Raw genomic sequence first — 18,872 nt, forward strand, 5'->3', positions numbered from 1 at the left:
AGAAATCCTGATGCTGAGCAGGAAATAAGCACCTCTCCAAACCCAAAACAATACCTAGACAAAGCAGCCCTCTTACCCACAGTGTTAGGGTTAGGGATAACCCAGCACTCACAAGACCTCCTCCCGCTGTCAGCTACACGACCAGGAGGTGAACAGTTCAGAGTGACCAGGGTTCAGAAGGCTAGACCTGAAAAGGGCCTGAGATGCATTCAGGACATATGCTTGTGTTTGTTGCTCAGAATTGATTCAAGTAATGGGGCGTAATGAAACGATTTCCATTTCATTTTTTTGCCTCCTAAAGCTGATTGTTAGCCATTCACTTAGAACTTGTTCTACGACTTAGAGTGAATGATTTGACCTTGAAATACTGTAATGAATCATCAGTCCCATTACTTCATAGGATCAATAAAAACCATTCAGCGACAGGAGATTATACCTTGTTTGCATTAATCAGAACGACTCTATTTAGCTAAAATCTCTGGGTGATTATTATCAGTATTGGGATTGCATCGTCTACCAAATTGCTTAACTGCATTACTTGCATTTTTCCCAAAGAGCTCTCATTAGCAGGATGCTCCAGCGACCCACCTGGCAGTACACTGTGCCCGACCGTTTTGAAAGCCCTTCTCTCAGGGACCCTAATTGTGACTCCACCTCCAGCGACTCGGGCCCCAGTGTCAAACCATTGACTCCAGCTTGCTGTCACATTCACAAACAACCCACTGTTCCAATAGAAGTGCCGCCCAGGTACACAAACGCAATAGATTGAGGGGAGGGGGAGAGAAAGAGAGAACGAGAGAGAGAAAGGGATACGAGGAAGGATGGGGGGGGTTGTCTTTTCAACTGCCGCCACACATTTTGGAGGGGGCAGGCAGGCTAATCTGGCCAGGCATTTTAGCCTGCTATTCAGGAAGACAAAAACTCAGAGGATTTGGGTTTGTCCACACATCAGGGGAGGAGAGGATTATCAAGATAGTCCAAAAAGGTGAAGTGGGAGCGATTGTCTGGGGTCCTGCTCTGTGTGTGTGTGTGTGTGTGTGTGTGTGTGTGTGTGTGTGTGTGTGTGTGTGTGTGTGTGTGTGTGTGTGTGTGTGTGTGTGTGTGTGTGTGTGTGTGTGTGTGTGTGTGTTAAGAGAGGGTCTCTCTTTCTGCACCCCCCTACCTCCATCATACATATCCCCGGGGCTCTGACAGGGTCACCTCTGGGCCTTTCAAAGCATCCTCTCAACCAATCCTAATTGATGTCACGCTTTACTGGAGCCAAACATATATCCCTACAAAGCGTACTGAGACGGACAGAGACATGCAGCCACAAAGACATACAGACAGAGAGACATGCAGTCAGAGACAGAGACATGCAGACAGAGAGACATGCAGTCAGAGAGACATGCAGTCAGAGAGACAGGCAGACACAGAGACATGCAGTCAGAGAGACAGGCAGACACAGAGACATGCAGTCAGAGAGACATGCAGACACAGAGACATGCAGTCAGAGAGACAGGCAGACACAGAGACATGCAGGCAGAGAGACAGGCAGACACAGAGACATGCAGTCAGAGAGACAGGCAGACAGGGACATGCAGACAGAGAGACACAGAGACATGCAGTCAGAGAGACAGGCAGACAGAGACATGCAGACAGAGAGACACAGAGACATGCAGTCAGAGAGACATGCAGAGAGCAGGGGGCAGTGCTCCATGCAAGAGGCTTCCTACCTCATAGAAATTTACTTATAAATTTGAAAACACAAGTACACACACACCAAACCTGTGTTTGTGAATCCACAGGCTGCACAGACCCATACAAAGACATCCATTAACAATACACCACCTCGAGCACGGCCACCTAGCTCTTTAATTCCTGCCCTCTTACCCAGCCCCCTTCCCCCTCTCCTCCGTCTCTGGCTGTGATAATCCACTAGCCAGGTCTCAAACACAGTTACCCATCTGGCCGTGCTCACCCCCAGCTGGGAGGGCAGGGGAGTGGGTAGATCCCCCATCCGGACGATGGGGGAACAACATTTGGATAAAGTTACGGAGAGATAACAGGAACTCATTTCCTCTTCAGTAATATAAAGGTTTTTGTTTCTAAAATTATTATTTTGAAAATGCTAAATAATTTTGGGTTCAGGCAAGTTGAGTTAAGGGCTCCCAGTACGACATATAGGCAGGGCCTGACCCCTAGTCCTCTGGAACCATCTGGTAAACCCACACTCTGAACATATTCATTGAGTCACCATAAAGAGGGAGTTCATGTGAATATAACAGGATTACCGGGTCTCAGTATCAATAATAAGCTATAAACTAAGCTAGAGCCAATTAACAAGTAAACCTGTCAGGGATTATCATACTGCATATAATATATATATATATATATATATATATATATATATATATATATATTAGAGCTGTCAAGCGATTAAAATATTTAATCGGGATTAATCGCATTAATGACATAGTTAACTCACGATTAATCGCAAATTATTTTTCTATTCTAAATATCCCTTGATTTTTTTGTCCCATAATTCTTCTCATTTTAATTCTCTTATCAAAATGGTGAAGTGCATCGGCTTGCCTTGTGCAAATGATTTTTTATTGATAACAACATTGGCATATACTGATCAAAACAGGACGATACAAAAAAAGAGCCTATAGTGCAATTAAACGACTGCTTTGAACAAATGTCATTTGAACATAGCAGTCAGGCTACTGCTTCTTTGTTTTGAGCCAAAGAAAAAAATATATATTATTATTTTTTTAAATAAAATAATTGCGTTAATCGCGCAATAACATTTTTAACGCCGTTAAATTTGTTTGCGTTAACGCCGTTAATAACGTGTTTAACTGACAGCTCTAATATATATATATATATATATATATATTGAAGGAGCCATTTCAGCTTATTGTTGGCACGTCATGTAATTTGTTTGGATATAGTTTGTAGTACCATTTATGGACGGTTGGTGTTCATTAGAGGCACAGGGTTGTATAGATGGTACCACTAGCACTTCTGCTACTTATTTTTATATATTTTTATTTTTACTTATCTTATTACTTAACATTGTATTGTTGCTGCTGTGACTGTTGAAGAACCGCCCCGAAGAATTTGTATATTGTGGATTTAGATAAGTATGCATAATAAGATGTAATAAAAGTAATTCTGATTCTGATTCTGATATATGTTAGGGTCATAGGTTACAGGAAGAAGTGGGCCCAGGTAGAGGGAGCATCTACAGTCTTTGTCTGACCAACCTCAATAAACAGTAACAACTAACACTAAACTGCATTAACGTTGGGAATAAGAGCCCCCTGCCTAATCAATTCTAATCACTGTAAAGCTGTACAAAACTGGTTAGTGTTCAGCTTTTTCGCCCCTCGACTATTACTAGTATGCATGTTCTCAATTACACAGATAGCACTGATTTGGGTTTATTTCTTCATACCAAGTAGTTATTGGTATCTGTTTCAGTTGCTGCAGTCGCTAGTTTAAACAACATGTTGTTCCTCTCACTCAACTTATCCGTGAAGCAGAGCAAGTAGCTGCTAAAGGTAGCTCCAGGGAGTGGCTCTGCTGAGATTCTGCGGGTAACAGGGGATTGTTAATGGGTCAACGTTCAAGCTGTTTACCACCTTCATTCTCTGTGACTTCTGCTACCAAATATCAGATGTTTATGCAGATTATTGGTTAGCGAGAAGTTATCACTGTCCTGCAGTCAAGTGAGCAATTGTTCGCTCAAGCTTGGTCAGGCGTGAAACAGCTGCTGAAGAGAGAGAGGACAAGCAGTACCCACAGGAGGGCTAGCGGTGCTCACTGCAGAGACACATGGAGGTGGAGAGGTGGAGCCTCCAGCTCCACCTCTCTGGACCGAGTCCAGCTGTTGGGTTTTACGCTAGCCAATAAGGATGGGAATTGATAAGAATTTCACGATTCCGATTCCGATTCCGATTCTGCTTATCGATCCGATTCCTTATCGATTCTCATTGGGTGAGAAAATATAAATGTGTTTGTTTGCATTACATCTCTTTAATATCTGATCAGAAGTGCTTCTAGTATTAGGAAATTGTACATTTTCAAATCAATTGGTCTAGAAGAAAAAATATATGTTTCGCTTTTTAAGCCCAAATGCCATCATTATGTGCCATACAACTAAAAACACAGACTGAAAACAGCCAAGTAAGAGCTTGTGCCTTTTGGAATTCTAACAGTGCTCATTTGCATTCAACTTGTAACAAAATTAAACTGACATAAACAAAATGAAGCATTGATTAGACAGAGATTTATTAGATGGGCCTACCTAATAAACCGTTGGAACACATAAGACCGGAAACCATAGCAATGCCGGTAAACAAACCCCGAGAAGCCCAATCCCTATGAGAGCTCCCCACGCTACGGCCATCCGGAGGCGACAGAGCTGTTGGCCGTGATATTATATATACAATTATAATATAGTATATAATATATCATATACTATTATATATAGAGCTCCGGGAGTCGCAAACTGCAACAATCACTTTCTCCTCCATTCCGCGGTTCACCCGGACTGCTGCACTGAGTTTGACGGCTGAACGCGGATTGGCTGTTACGTTACACATGTCACTCAGTTATCACGCTGTTGAACGCTGATTGGCTGTCATCACGACAAAAACTTGTCATCGGTTTTCTCCCGCGAAAAACTCGCCCTTATACGCGTCTCTATGTTCACTTTGTATGGGATCTTGTCGCCCCGTCGCGTTTGGTGTGAACGCACAATGCGATTCTTCCTCGGCGGCGACATGTTTGCTGCGTTCTGAACCAAATCAAAGCAGCGTGTGTGTGACGTCACGACGCATTTACCGCGACCGGAATCGTTAAGCAGGCTTGCTAACGATTCCAAGGAATCGGTTGACTCAGAACCGGTTCTGAACAAGAACCGGTTCTCGATTCCCATCCCTACTAGCCAATCAACCAAGTTATGGGTATGAGCGTTATAATGAGCTACGCACTATATGAAATAGGCCACACACTGTGGTGTTAAATTGACAAGGTTGACCCTCACTCGGACGCAGAGATTAACCAAAATAGCGCTATACTATAGGAGTCCGGGAAGCCTACCCCTCTCTCATGAGCGATTATCTAAATCTACAGCTGTCCAGAACGAGCTCCACACATCCGCAAATCCATACACCCCATCGCGTTATGCTTTAATGACCCTATAATTTAATAATACTCTGTGGAGCTGTATGTGTGTACGCAAAAGTCAGAATCCAGGCTGCCAGAGTTTAGCCAGAGATTACCCTGAGTTTACCCTGAGATTACTCGGCCAGGCCCCTAATGTAAAGTTTGGGAATCGGAGAGCTGGGGAACGACAAGAAAAACCAGGAGACCTGTGTGTTGCTGCTTCTTACATTTCTCTTCGCCTGTATTCTCCTCTTCTTTGCCTCTATTCTGCATTCAAAAGTTGCGTTTGAACTTCTGCTTTCCACTCTTAAATGCAGTATGGATAACACCGCAAAAGACTCAGCATTTCATCCTGCCTCCTAAACGCGCTCCCCAGGCGCAACCCCCCGCCTAGAATACACTGAGTATATCCAGTATCTCTAATGTGTCCAATGTCTGATGCGTCTTATCTCCGGTAGTGTGTTGCATGTGTGAAAGGGCAGCTCCGGATCACCTCCGGACTATAATCTCCTATGGGTATCAAGTAGGGATGGGCGTGAGGTATCGATTACACGAGTACTCCTCGTTACAAATGAACTCGGTTGGTGGACAGGCAAACTCGAGTTTGCATATACAGACACAGACAAGTTTTCTGAAGCAAATGCATACATTTTCTGTGTGGCACCACTGGCGCGTGCCGTGCACAAAGCTAATGAAATGTATCAAATTTCTGTGCGGCGCGTGCCGTGCCTTGGGTAAACTACGCCAGAATTCAAAAGGTTAAGGGATGACGGTTACAGCAAAGCGCAGCGAAGTATTGAAATACTTTACAGAAATAGGAGATCATAAGGTGAAATGTCAAATATGCCAAGCGAAATTGAGCTACCAGAGTACTACAAGTACTACGCGGAAACATCTGCTCCTGAAACACAACGGTGAGTTCGGGAAAGCAGACCCGGCCGCAGCACCGCCGCAAGACGCAGCTGATTCCCGGCCGTGTATAGAAGATCACAACGCTGAGTATTTTTTTTAGTTCATTTGCTGCCGTTTTATTTGCAGCTTTAAATTATTTGCAATGGTTAGGCTACTTGTGTCGTTTTTTAAAAAAAAACACGTTACAGGCCTTTGTTCGACGTGATTTAAATTGTGAGACGCATATCTATTTTTGCAAGGAAAATGTGTTTTGAACGTTTGCCAAAATAAATAATGAATACTCTGATAACTCTTGACTGTTTTGATTGAGAATAAGCATTACATGTTTGGTTGGTAATATTGCCGTTCATCATTAGGCCAATTCCTGCTGCAGATGCGTTGCATTCTAAAAATAGATTTGTTTTATTCCTCGATTGATCCTCGAGGAATTCATTCGATCACTCGAGTTTGCAATTTACTACTCGTGTGTGCCCATCCCTAGTATCAAGAGATCATTGGCGGAAAGGCCTAGAAGTGTCTGAGAAGCCCAACACTCTCTCGGACACTGCAGTCAACCGCTGCTCAGACCGAGCTCGCCCTCTGTGGCTAGAACTAGATGCTGCCTAAACTTGTGCTTGTGATTGAGTTGCGGAGGGGGTGGACCTGTGCCAGGGGTGCTGCTGGACCGAGAGGTGGAGCTGGACTAGGTCAAGCTCCGTCCATTGGCTCTGCAGTGAGCACCCTCTCCAGGAAGGCAGTGTTGCGTTAAACATTTGTACCAAGTAAGGTACGGCGCATCCTGTTCACCCTGATGCTAATCCTCAGAACAAGCAGCTGCTCCGTGAGTGTTTCCGCTCCAGGTAGTGGTTCTGATAATCAGCTGCTGCTACCAAACGTTCAGGGGTTTCGCCAATCATTGGTCAATAGGTGGGCTTAGTTGTCACATCCTTTATGGGGCAGTAGGGGCTCGGATCCCATTGTAGTCTGAATGATTCTCATTGCTTTAGCTCATGAAGGTTTTTTCCCCAACGTAAAGCTAACCGTACTTAGCTGTGTATTAGCTCCACTAGCTCTGAGAGCTAAGGGTTTGATACAACTTGAATTGCTTGGGAATGTTCTGGTTCCCAGGATGTGTTTATTATTTGAGGAAGTGACTCTGAAAAGTAGTAGTTATTGTAATGTTTTGCACATGCTTTAAGTTTGCTCCCATCCCTACATTATTCTTGGATTCTCAGATTGAACTCTTTGTGAACTAATGTTTTGATATACTTTGTACACTTGTGTTCCCTTAATAAAGTGTGGGACTGGTTTCATTTCCTGAACTTTTTTTTGTTTCTAAATGTGTAAGCTCACTCTCCTTGGAAGAATGCATCCTCGATTCCTCGCCCTCAGGGTTACCCTATTTTGCAGCTTGGGTTTTAATACTTTTATTCTGTAGGTCTACAGCAAATGTTCCTTATATTGGCTCATTGGCATGCCGCTGTCCTGCATTCTTTATGAATAAGGACAATGGTTATGATAGTAATTCGAATAAGCAGAGTGCTGTTATTTTCTCTCCTTGTTAATTAGTGTTCAAAATATGAATTGGTAGCTGATTTCCTCTTTTAGCACCACTGTATTCAGAATGCCATGAATCCACTCCATGCAGGCAGTAGGGTCGATTTGTTTTTTTAAATTGTAATTGATTTTAGCTCCAAAACATTCCTTAACGTGGAAACATTGACGCACTCAGTGTGTTTACAAGGGTAAACTTGATAGGATTAAGCCATATAACGACTTGCCACTCGAACAGACAGCTGTCAGGAGAAATAACATCAGTCTGCTAGCTAGTAGTACTAGCTGGTTGGAAAATGAATCTTTTTTTGATAAACATAGTGGAAGGAACAAATACAAAGCCTTATTGTGAAATGGGCAAATGGAATATCTCTGCACTGCTGTTACACTGGTAAATGAAAATCACTAACAGCAGACTGTGCGTCAATGTGTCTAGGTTAAGATTTGTTACCAAACAGCAAATTCAAACAGCAAAGAATCCTACTGCTGCAGCTTTAGCTGTTTACTGCATACTTTAAAGCCACTGCATGGCCACATTGATGGCTGAGGATGGTGCCAATGGGGGCATGTCTATCGGATTAAAATTCAAGGAATTGCTGCTACTTACAAGCAGCCCTAAAAGCATCCAGACTGCCACAACTAGAGGGGCAACACGTTGAGGCCCCACCATCAGGTGTAACACAGCTTCAGCAGGACGGGCCGGAAGCCAGGATGACAGCAGGATGATGAGGCCAGGGCTACCAAGGCATCCTGTAGCTTCTGTGAGGAGTAGATTCAAGAGCCTTTCACCCCAACTCAACAGAAAGCTTGGATAGCGTTCAGGAGTACAGTCAAGCCAGTGGTCTGCATTGTTTCTGAACAATAGGACGTGATGAGACCTGGGACCACCAATTCAGGGGTGAACCTCAGGTCACTGTACCTCTCTCCACCCCTTGTAGGAACAGAAGCTATCTTACCTAGAACAATGATTTAAGCCCAAGCACGAGACCAGGAAACATTCCTCATTAGGGTGATCTTATACTCTTATAGATGAGAGCCTCCCTTGCTAAACGATGGGTGGAATGAGATATTCTTCTGCTCCTGCAAGTTAAGAGAGGCCGCCCTATACAATACACACTCCTGCTCCAACTTGCTGGCATTTGACTGCAACCTCAGCACTAGTCCCCTCCAGGTGCGGATGAATGGTTTCCACCAGGATCCAAAGTGGCACAGGAACAGACCAAGGTGTCCCCTCAGTGCCCTTACCAACCTGACCCAAACCTCAGCCTCCTGTTGGTTGTACCTAGCTAGCATGCATGTCACACAGGACTGAAATGCCATGGTTACCAGTCCTCCACAAGCTCATCACAGCAGTATAAGGTGCATCCCCAGAAGGCAGGACTTCCGTTCACAATGAGAAGGCTGCACCTGGCATGCGGAGCTGGAGAGCCTACCAATGTGCACTTGTCATCTGAAAGGCCAGAGCCTCTCCTGAGAGATAACGTGATGAGGCTATGCATAACTCTAGAGCAGATTCGAACCAGGTGCAGAACGCCAATAAGTGGAAACTCTTTGACTCAGTGGCGTTACTGTGTGCCTATTACATTGTGCTTCTTGAACTCATTACTAGATAATAAGCGGCTGCCATCTCCTCCCACCCATTGTGTTGGTAACCTGACCATGTGGTAACATACTATTGTTTCCTGCCTTGTGGCGGGGACACAGCAGAAAGGTCCCAAGCAAAACACTTTATGCACCCTGAGAATTACAAAATGGTTTACAAAGGCTCTGCTGAACTCTGTTTAAACCCTGGAAAAGGCAGAGCTAGAACTTTTCTGCCAAGACTAGCTCTCTGTGGCCAACTTTGGCAAACTGAGTACTCTGGTCCTGCTCTACTAGCCAGGCACGCCTTCATTAGGAAGCTAGTGGTTCAGGGGTAGTGCTTTATGCCCCTTTTGGCATATAAAAATGTATGTAAAAAAGCTAAACTTCTGAGTCCACAAACATCAATCATGTTATCAGTGCAAGCACTGACTGTGTTCAGACGCTCTGTACATTTTGTTTACCTTGGGGGACCAATGAAAGTGATAGCCCTGTCAGATCAGTGACTATAAATGCTTTGTTAAAAGACTTGGTTCCATGTGAAACAAGTCATTGAATTGGCTGTGTTTAACCCATCACTCGACAGAGGCTGCAAGTAAGGCTATCCTTTCCAGACTGAGCACTGGAAGTGTATGTTAACAGCATTAGCCAAACCGATCAGTAATTGGCCTATTATGGTGTGTGTTAGAAGGAATCTGCACTGTCTTAGCAGAGACTGTTGCATGTGACTGATATCAGAGGCATATAGGAATAAAGACTGTTCTTTGGGGACCCTCTACCATGGGCAATCATGAAGTTTGTGACATTGAAAGACATAGAGAGTTAGAACGAGAGCTACTTACGTAACTATAGGTCCATTACTTCTGGATGACTGTTTGAGTTCTCTGTCACGTGGAAGGAGATTCCATTGGAAGCGTGCCCAGAATCCCATGTGATTATATACGTTTGGCACGCTGGCACTGGGGGTCACAGGTGAACTTGTTGACACTCCACTATGCATTCGCGAGGAGGATTAATCCGATGTGAAACACTTCCTCTGGCGGTCATCCAGAAGTAATAGTACCGCAGTATTATACATAACTCTTGTTGGAATCACATTATGTCCAAGTTGAGTGATGAATCGAACCACGATTGTCAGCCTCTGCCTATTCCTTTCATTCAACCAGTTCTGAGCGTCTGATACACAGAGCAAGTTAATTCGTGCAGCGTTTGGAAGGATCTCAAGAAGCGATTCACATTGGCTGTCAGCATTGTCATTCAGAGAAATGAAAATGTAGCTTTGGCGTGAGCCGGATTAATCAAGTTTATTCTTAAACTTGCATTCATTCAGTCCAATAGTCCTATCTAATATCAAATCGTATATATATTTTTTGGAGTAATTATTGTTAATCACATTTCATTGTATTTGTCTTGAATAAATTGTATGTGCTTTGCATGCCTTTATTGACATCAGAGTGGAGAGCCACTTGAAATTGGGTTGAAAACGAGAGGAAATGCAATATAAGAACGGATCGCAGGTCAAAACCAAACCTGAGCTGGTACGAGGCTTAACGACTGTGTAGTTAGTGCACAAAACACAGACACATTAGAAAAGGGGAAAAGTACTCACAGACATTGCCGGTGTTGTCGAAACTATTGAGCACTTCATTTACTCTGAGGGGTCCCAGGTTATCTCTAAACAGCACAGAAACACATCAGATTATACAAGTAAGCCAATGAAGTTTTTTTTTTAAATCACTCTGCTAGCTTGAGACATTTGTTGAACACATGTACACATGGACCATGGTACACATGGTTATTGTACAACTTTTCAAACTAGCAACAGGTTCCCTTCAAATGGGCGTGCACGTGCATGCATACGTGCATAGGCGTCTGTAGTCACACACCTGAGCAAGGCACTATACTCTGGTAGAGAGACACTTCGGTACTGCACCCACTGGTCATCTGAAGGGCAAGAGGGCACGACTCTTGACCTGGTGAAAAGGTCAAAGGTTGCAAATCTTCGGACAGATACCTGCTTGACCCCTGGACTGTCCACCTGCTTCTGATGCAAAACCTGACAGGAATTGAGAATGGGAAGAGAGAATGGAAAATAAATAAGTATATCTACAAGTATATGGTTGTTGGACTGTACAGATAGAAGAATCCCCTTAATGTTTTAGCCCGGTGCCCTTTCAGAAGCCCACATGATACAAACATTACCAAATTATTTGGTTCAGATCGGAGCATGTTGAGATCACGTATGCAATGGAAATAAAGCACAACATTCCATATTCCTTTTGCTTTACATTCTTCCACTGCTACATACACAGATTTTAACAGTTTTACAATACACTGTTACATTACTCTGTGACATTATTACTGTTGTAATATTATGACTGAGTCATTGTTAATCAACAGAAGAGACAATACCTAATTTATAAAAATCTGCGTAAAACCCTCCCTAAAACATTGCGTATGCCCAAACCTCAGAATCTAAGTATGCACAAAAATATTCAGATCTATAAAACCGTGCGGCGCACACCTGTAGGCACTCTCCTTATAAATACCAACGTGCACTCAATTTTGCGTGCATGTACGAGCGAGCACGAGGGCCCAGCTCCTCCCAAGATCGTCCCATAATAGTCCTTAAAAGGTCAATGCTAATTTATCAATGAATATTCCTAGTATATAGGGAGCCTTTGCTGACCTATCAATAAACGGGAAAATGGCTACGCCTACGCCCAAAAAAAAAGCAATATTTATAAACTGTGAAATAGAAGTGCCTCTTACCGAAGTAAAGAACAGGAAGAATATTTTGTTTCGAAGCCTCAGCACAGGGGTATCCAACTAAAATAAAAACCTTGCATGGCAGTTGTTGTAACCGAGGTAAGTTCTACCCCAAGGTAATTTCAAGAAGTATCTTGAATCTCAAAAACCGAATCTCAGAATACCGGCATAGTATACACATAACTGGAAGTGGGCACGGGAAGCCCCCGGCATCGTCCCTGGACGAAAGGGTTGCTGGCATCATAGGGGAAAAGTTGCTTTCTGGAATTGTGTCCGAGGATGAGGGGGAAACAACCGCAGGAAAGCGAGATGGAGAAGCTGTATTAAAGCCAATACCCTTCATTATAAACGAAAAAGGAGACCAAAATTAAATTTAAATTGACTTTATTATTTTTTTTCATTTGTGGTAGATGAAAGCAAGAAGTCCCACAAGAAATGTGCGCCGAATGCCAGCATCCTTCCATGCACCAGCCTCAGCGGCGTCCCCCGACTTTTCCAGGCTACAGTGGGTCCAGTGCCACTGCGCTGGGCCTCAGCAACGTCCCCCAGTCTCTCCCAGGTTCCAGTGATCGCTCCACTCCGCCAGGCTCAGTTTGCGGCTCAGTGACCTCGGCCCGTGTCCTTATTGATGTTGTGCTGCAGTCACAGAAAGAAACAATAGAAGCCATTGGTAAATGAACTGCCGAAGTGCGCAATATGAGTATTGTCTGACATTTGTGCATTGTAAAGGTATATAAAAGTATATAATGTGTCTTACCTGCCATCAATAAACACTGCATCACGTGTTCGCCCAATACAACCTCTCTAGGAGCATGCTCCTCGTTCTCTGTGTGCGCATCCATCTTGTCTGGCAATATGGGAGCAGGTGCAGGAATTCCGTTCCTCTGGTCTATGTTGTGCAAAACTGCACATGCCCAGATAGTATGGCAAACCTTTTCAAGTGTATATAAAAGGATTCCTTCGGACTTATCAAGGCAACTCCATCGAGATTTCAAATGGCGCGCTCAACCACTACCCGGCCTCGCTCATGAACAGCATTATTACGATGCTAAGCTTCGGTTTGTGGGTTGGGGAAGGGAGTGAGGAGCCAGTTCGTCAGGGGATACTCACTATCTCCTGCATGAGAATTGTAGGCTGTAAAATATTGTTGGAAAACCACTCTAGATAACGGTTTTACTCAACCCAAAACGTATCAGTCTGTGCTTTTATAGCAAGTGTGCAGTCAATAGCTCAGATAACATTAGGAAAACTGGACATTGCAGCAAATTGCATTCTAATGCATTTTATGTAGTGGGGCCGGGGGGTCAATTCAATCAAACCACACGGCTGGCACGAGCGCACTCAGCGATGGCTGTGATATCCCGGGGCCTCATTTATCAACTGTGGCTCTAAATTCTCTCTTAAGAATGAAATTTAGGATGTACTTAAGGAAAAAAAATAATCTGTATTTATCAAATTTGAGCAAGGAACGCAGTAACCAATCTTGAAAAATCCCACCTGGTCTTAACTACCACGCTCGCGCACGCTCAGGCCATTTGCATTTAGAAACACCTCCAATTAACCATATATGGTCAAATACTTCCCTTCCTTTACCAAGGAAAGGGAAGTCTGGGGCCCCCTGCTGGAGCTGCTTCCCCTGCGACTCGACCCCGGATAAGCGGTTTGAAGATGAGGATGAGGTCACAACGCATCCCTTTATCAACCATGTGAATGTATTTTTTCCCTCACGGTTAAAATGGCAAAGAGAGTGAAGAAAATAAACTTCTCCAACACTAAAATTGAAACGCTCATAAACTAGGTTGAATTAAACCAAGTTACTTTTTGGCTCACTTAGTGCAGGAGACATTACAAATAAAAGAAAGCTTGCTGCATGGGAAAAAGTTACTGATGCAGTTAATTCAGTTGGGTCGCGAATCACAGCCCACAGCCCATCGATCTCATTGATCACCAAGCAGATCAGAGCGATCTTTGAAGACGCGGTCCCTGCGGAGAGCATGGTATGCTAAGTCTTCCAATAACGCAAGATAAGCCATTGATTGAACTACATTTCAAACACATCTCACAGCTGTCTTTTATAGGGTTTGACACCAATTTGTCTTTTTTAAATTAGAAAAAGGAGTAATTTCAATTTAAAATCCTCCCAAGCGTGCAGCGGATGACACGAAGTAGTCGGCAATAACCCTGGGGTCATGTTTGTGGTATAGGCCTCCATCCAAACAATATAGTGACTAAAACCGTCAATGCAACCACTGATGGCAATGCCGCACTACTACAGGGGATGACAACTTCGTTTTCATCCGCTGCACGCTTGGGAGGATGCCCGGAGCGTCTGCGTGCTGACAGAGGAACGGAAAATGGACACGTCGAGATTTAAGTCGATATGATGTTTCAACTTTATTCTCAACATTTCGAGTTTAAAGTCGACACGTTGAGATTGAAGTCGACCTGACATTTCAACTTTATTCTCGACATTTCGAGTTTAATGTCGACATGTTGACTTTAAAGTCGACGTGTCGATTTTAATCTCGTCACGGCAAAAATATTTTTTTTCTTCACGTGTGGCCCTAATACTCCTAATACAAATGTGTAACAGTACATTTGATGTCGTAAATATTTTTCTACAATTGTAAACACTAAATAGTCTCTACGACTTCCCAAGTCTGTGTTACAGGTGCACAAATCCTATCCTGTGCATCAAAACTTCAAAGAGTCATGCACTTGACACTTTTGATAAAATCATTGCAGCGCAGTTGGTGTAAAACACATTCACACACCCTTGTTTCATAATCTGAGAACATGCACAAAAGTTGTGCATTCGTAAACCCAACAACAAGGGGTTTGTCCAAGTTTTTTAAAATTAATTTTGAATGTTAAATATTTTATGTTAAATCCCAAATAAATAGTTGCCATTTCTAAACGAAAGACGGAGACTCTCCTTCTCCTCCGGAAAAACACGACCGCATTGCATTGTGGTATACGGGAGTAACATGTAGGGTACAACGTATGTCAAATTTTGGGTATTTTAAGTGCACTATATAGTGCATGAGTAAAAGTTAATCTGAGCAACAACTTGAAACTGTTTAGTGTTGCAATTGTTCAATTTTGCCCATGGAGAAAATATATTTTTTAAAGAAACAGTCTGAGCCAATGTTATTTATTTTTATTTCTACATTTCAGAATCTTGTATTTGTATTTTTTCAAGTAGAATTCTAGCTTTGTATTGTCTAATGTTCCTATTTTTAAAAGCACCAAAGTGTGTTATGAAAACCTAGCACATTTATATCTTAGCATTTTGTTTTCTTACTATACCGAAAATGAACCGAACAGTGACCTCAAAACCGAAGTGCGTACCGAACCGAGATTTTTGTGTACCGTTACACCCGGAAAACAGTAAACAAAAAAAAACAACAACAGTACATTTCAATTCATTTCAATTTTATTTGTATAGCCTTTAATCACCATTACAGTCTCAAATGGCTTAACAGGCCAAATATTTATGACACCCCCCTTTACCCAAGCCCCCACAAGGGCAAGAAAAAACTCCCTTGAAATTAGCAAGGAAGAAATTTCCAAGTCTGTGTTACAGGTGCACAAATTCTATCCTAGGGCTGTTACGATACACAAACTCACGATTCGGTTTGTATCACGATTTTTGACCCACGGTTCGATGCATCCCACGATTTTTTTGAATTTAAAAAGCATTTTATTCAAACAACACTTATATACCAATTAACTTAATGTAACATTTAATAACAAATAATTTGGAACACTGAACAGATTTGAACAGGGAGAACAGAAAGAATACTATTAAAGTATAGCTTAATTAATAAAGAAATAACCAAAGATTGCAGTTGGAGGATGCTTTTTGCTGGTAGGCAAAAACCCTGAACTGTTTGGTTGGTTTAGTCAAATATCCTTATTAGCGCTTCTTATTAGACTATGCAGCTTAAATAATGACATAATCAGGCCGTATAGAATGCAACATGTTTAATAGCCTAACTTTCAATAGATGGGGAAAAACATGAACGTCTAACATGAACGTCGCAATAACGGGGCATAGTGTTACGAGTAGCATATGTGTGTGCGCGAGAATGGCAGTGTGCGTACGCATGTGTGAGTGAATCAAATCACACAAAACAATAGAGACAGGATCACACAGGCATTTTTTTTCGTGCTTGGCCCACTCTGGATAAATGTCGTTCATATCGCATATGAGGACCTTGACGGCCGTGGAGAAATGCAATCCTCCATAGCCACGGAGAGCTGTCATCACAGAGAGGCAGGGGCGGCCTTCCCTACAGGCGGGTTAGGCGGCCGCCTAGAGCGCCATCTAGAGGAGGAGCGCAAAATAATGCGCCCAAAAAAAAAAGATTTTTCCCTCCTGGCGCATATTTTTGTGCCCCTTCTATATCTCCAACCAATATTTTGACATTAAAAAAAAAAAATCTAACATTAGGGTAAAATGAGCCAAAAATCGAAAACGGAAGGGGAACCTACCTCCTTGGTTTCGTCAGAACATGCTAGTACTATAAGGCGTTTGGTTAGGGGGGGGAGCGCTAGGAGTGAAGCTCGCCTAGAGCGCCAAATGTGCTGGGGCCGCCCCTGCAGAGAGGGCATCTCGTCGTATACTTACGGCATCGATAGGAGGGGGCGCTGTTAGCAGACTATTATTTAGACAAATTATTAGCAAATTTCAATCTGACAATTTGACCGGAGAGTTAGAAAGGGCATATCGCGCTTCTGCCTTCTCACACCGCGAGACAGGTTTGCCCCGTTCAGTGAATGGTGTTAACCGATTCTTCTTTTATATATAACCCAAGTCTAGGCAACAATAATTTGTACATTCGATTATTATTCATAGATTAGAAAACAAAAGGAGATTGGTAATACTTGGGAATAACATGGGAATGAATGAAACGCGCATGCACATTTAAAAGACAGTGTTTACAGGAAGTGCGTCATTATTGTGCATCTAGGACCCCGAGTCGATCTGGCAGCCGAGTCAAATCCGATACCCACACCGGTGAAAGATGCGTAGGCAAATTCCCTCCCTGTTTCCGCCACTTTGTCGTGCAGAGAGCACGACAAAGTTGTGGAAACAGGGAGGGAATTTGTGGAATTTGTTGTCTTCCTCATTTATAAATTCCACCGGGGACGTAAGCACCGCGGAACGGTTGTGCCGCGGTCATCGCTGCTGATCGCTGCCACTCTAATCAATGAACCCATTTCCACCGGGCGCGCTGCGGTACATCTCAGCAGCGTCCAAGGAGCAGCACGCCGTGCCGTTCCGTAGCACTTCTATTTTTGACGCGAGCCGTTGCTGAACCACGTCAATTTCAACAGAGCAGATCGAGCCGGGCAGGAAGTGAAAAAGTAGAAGCCATAGAGCATCCGGTCAATTTTCAAAATAAAACACAATACTCAGCTCATGTAGCCTATCACAACTTCGACATGACCGGTGGCACTGTCATGCCAAATTTGTACCGGCTGCCAAATTTGTACCGGGCGCGTCATCCATACGTAATCCACTCCAAATCTGCCTGGCAACAGATGATCGCTTCGTCCGTTGCCTGGCAACGGACGATCGCGTCGAATGACGTGAACATTCGCGAACCTTCTATCTAGCGATCCGTTATCTGTATTGTGCTATTTCGTCCTTGACCTGCTTTAAACACTCAGTTTACTTGCTAAATTTGATTAAACAATTAAATACAATACAAATATAAAGTAAAAACAAGTGTTATCTGTAGGCCTACTGATATCAACATCAGTTATTAGACCGTCACACGGAGCATGCGCAGTTGGATTGGCGCGCTGCATGTTGATGTCTGTTCCAAGATACATCGTGTGTTTATTAAGGAACCCAACAAAACATTACATTATCTAGCGATCCGTTAACTGTATTATGTTATTTCGTCTTTGGCAACATGAGCGCAAATGTATTTTGAAACCGGTAACGGACGACGCGATCATCTGCTGACAGGCAGGTTTGGAATGGATTACGTATGGATGACGCGCCCGGTACAAATTTGGCAGCCGGTACAGATTTAGTGTGACAGCAGTCGTGATCGTAATTTCCGGTTAGTGCATCACGGAGTATTCGATTTGGAACAACACTGACGTCTGAAAATTAGCGCACTTAGTAAGTGCGGATAGTGTACTTCGTTTAAGTGTACTCATGGAAGTATGGATATCGGAACACGGCACAGGTCAGCAGTCAATCAATCAAAGGGTCTCAGAGGGTCGGCAACATGGAGGACGAGAGACTGATTGTCGAACGTGGAGCAACATAAAATAATTTATGAAATAAATCATCCTTTTATAAGGACAATGTCAGAAAGGAGTCGACAAAGCCTGGCGTTTAATTGCAGTAGTTTTGGGAGTGGAAGGTGAGTACATTAGGTTTAGGACTATCGCGTGATCTCGTGTGAATACGGCTGGCTACGCTGCCGTTACGCGCCCGGTGGAAATTGATGCATGGCAGAGTTCGCAGCAGTGTACGCCCCACCGGTACGTCCCCGGTGGGGGCATACAAGGAAGCATCGCGCATTGTCTTCTCAGGATAACTTATCCAGTCAAAACTCCTTATTTTACCTCTGAAATTCATCCTTCCGATGTCCAGTAACTTGTATCAAGAAACTCGACCTACCTAAACGACGCTGAAGTTGGCATCCGATTCGCAGCATCCGATTCAGCAGCTGGTCCACTTTAAATCGGTCCTGATTGAAAACCACTACACCTAGACTCTTCAAATCTGGACTAAATTATCACAGTGAGGCTATACATTATAATAAACATAGTTACAGATTTGTGAAACCTTTTTTCTATTTGTGAAAATGCAATACAGGCTAATTTTAATGCTTTTTAGGGGTCCAGACTGCATTAGAACGGGTCCTGATTGAAAACCACTACACCAAGAC

At 43.3% G+C, this 18,872-nt stretch overlaps 1 protein-coding gene across 2 annotated transcripts in view; it reads right to left on the reverse strand.

The window, feature by feature from the left end:
* camkmt (calmodulin-lysine N-methyltransferase) overlaps positions 1–18,872 on the reverse strand; it is a 146,587-nt gene that overhangs the window by 126,418 nt on the left and 1,297 nt on the right. For both annotated transcript variants that reach the window (XM_056609864.1, XM_056609865.1), the window contains exons 2-3: positions 11,070–11,239; positions 10,793–10,857 (exon numbers count right to left, since the gene is read on the reverse strand). In XM_056609864.1, the coding sequence (XP_056465839.1) occupies positions 10,793–10,857; positions 11,070–11,239 (235 nt within the window). The remainder of the gene's footprint in view (positions 1–10,792; positions 10,858–11,069; positions 11,240–18,872) is intronic.

The sequence above is a fragment of the Gadus chalcogrammus genome, chromosome 15, assembly GCF_026213295.1.
Source record: "Gadus chalcogrammus isolate NIFS_2021 chromosome 15, NIFS_Gcha_1.0, whole genome shotgun sequence".
Classification (NCBI taxonomy): domain Eukaryota; kingdom Metazoa; phylum Chordata; class Actinopteri; order Gadiformes; family Gadidae; genus Gadus; species Gadus chalcogrammus.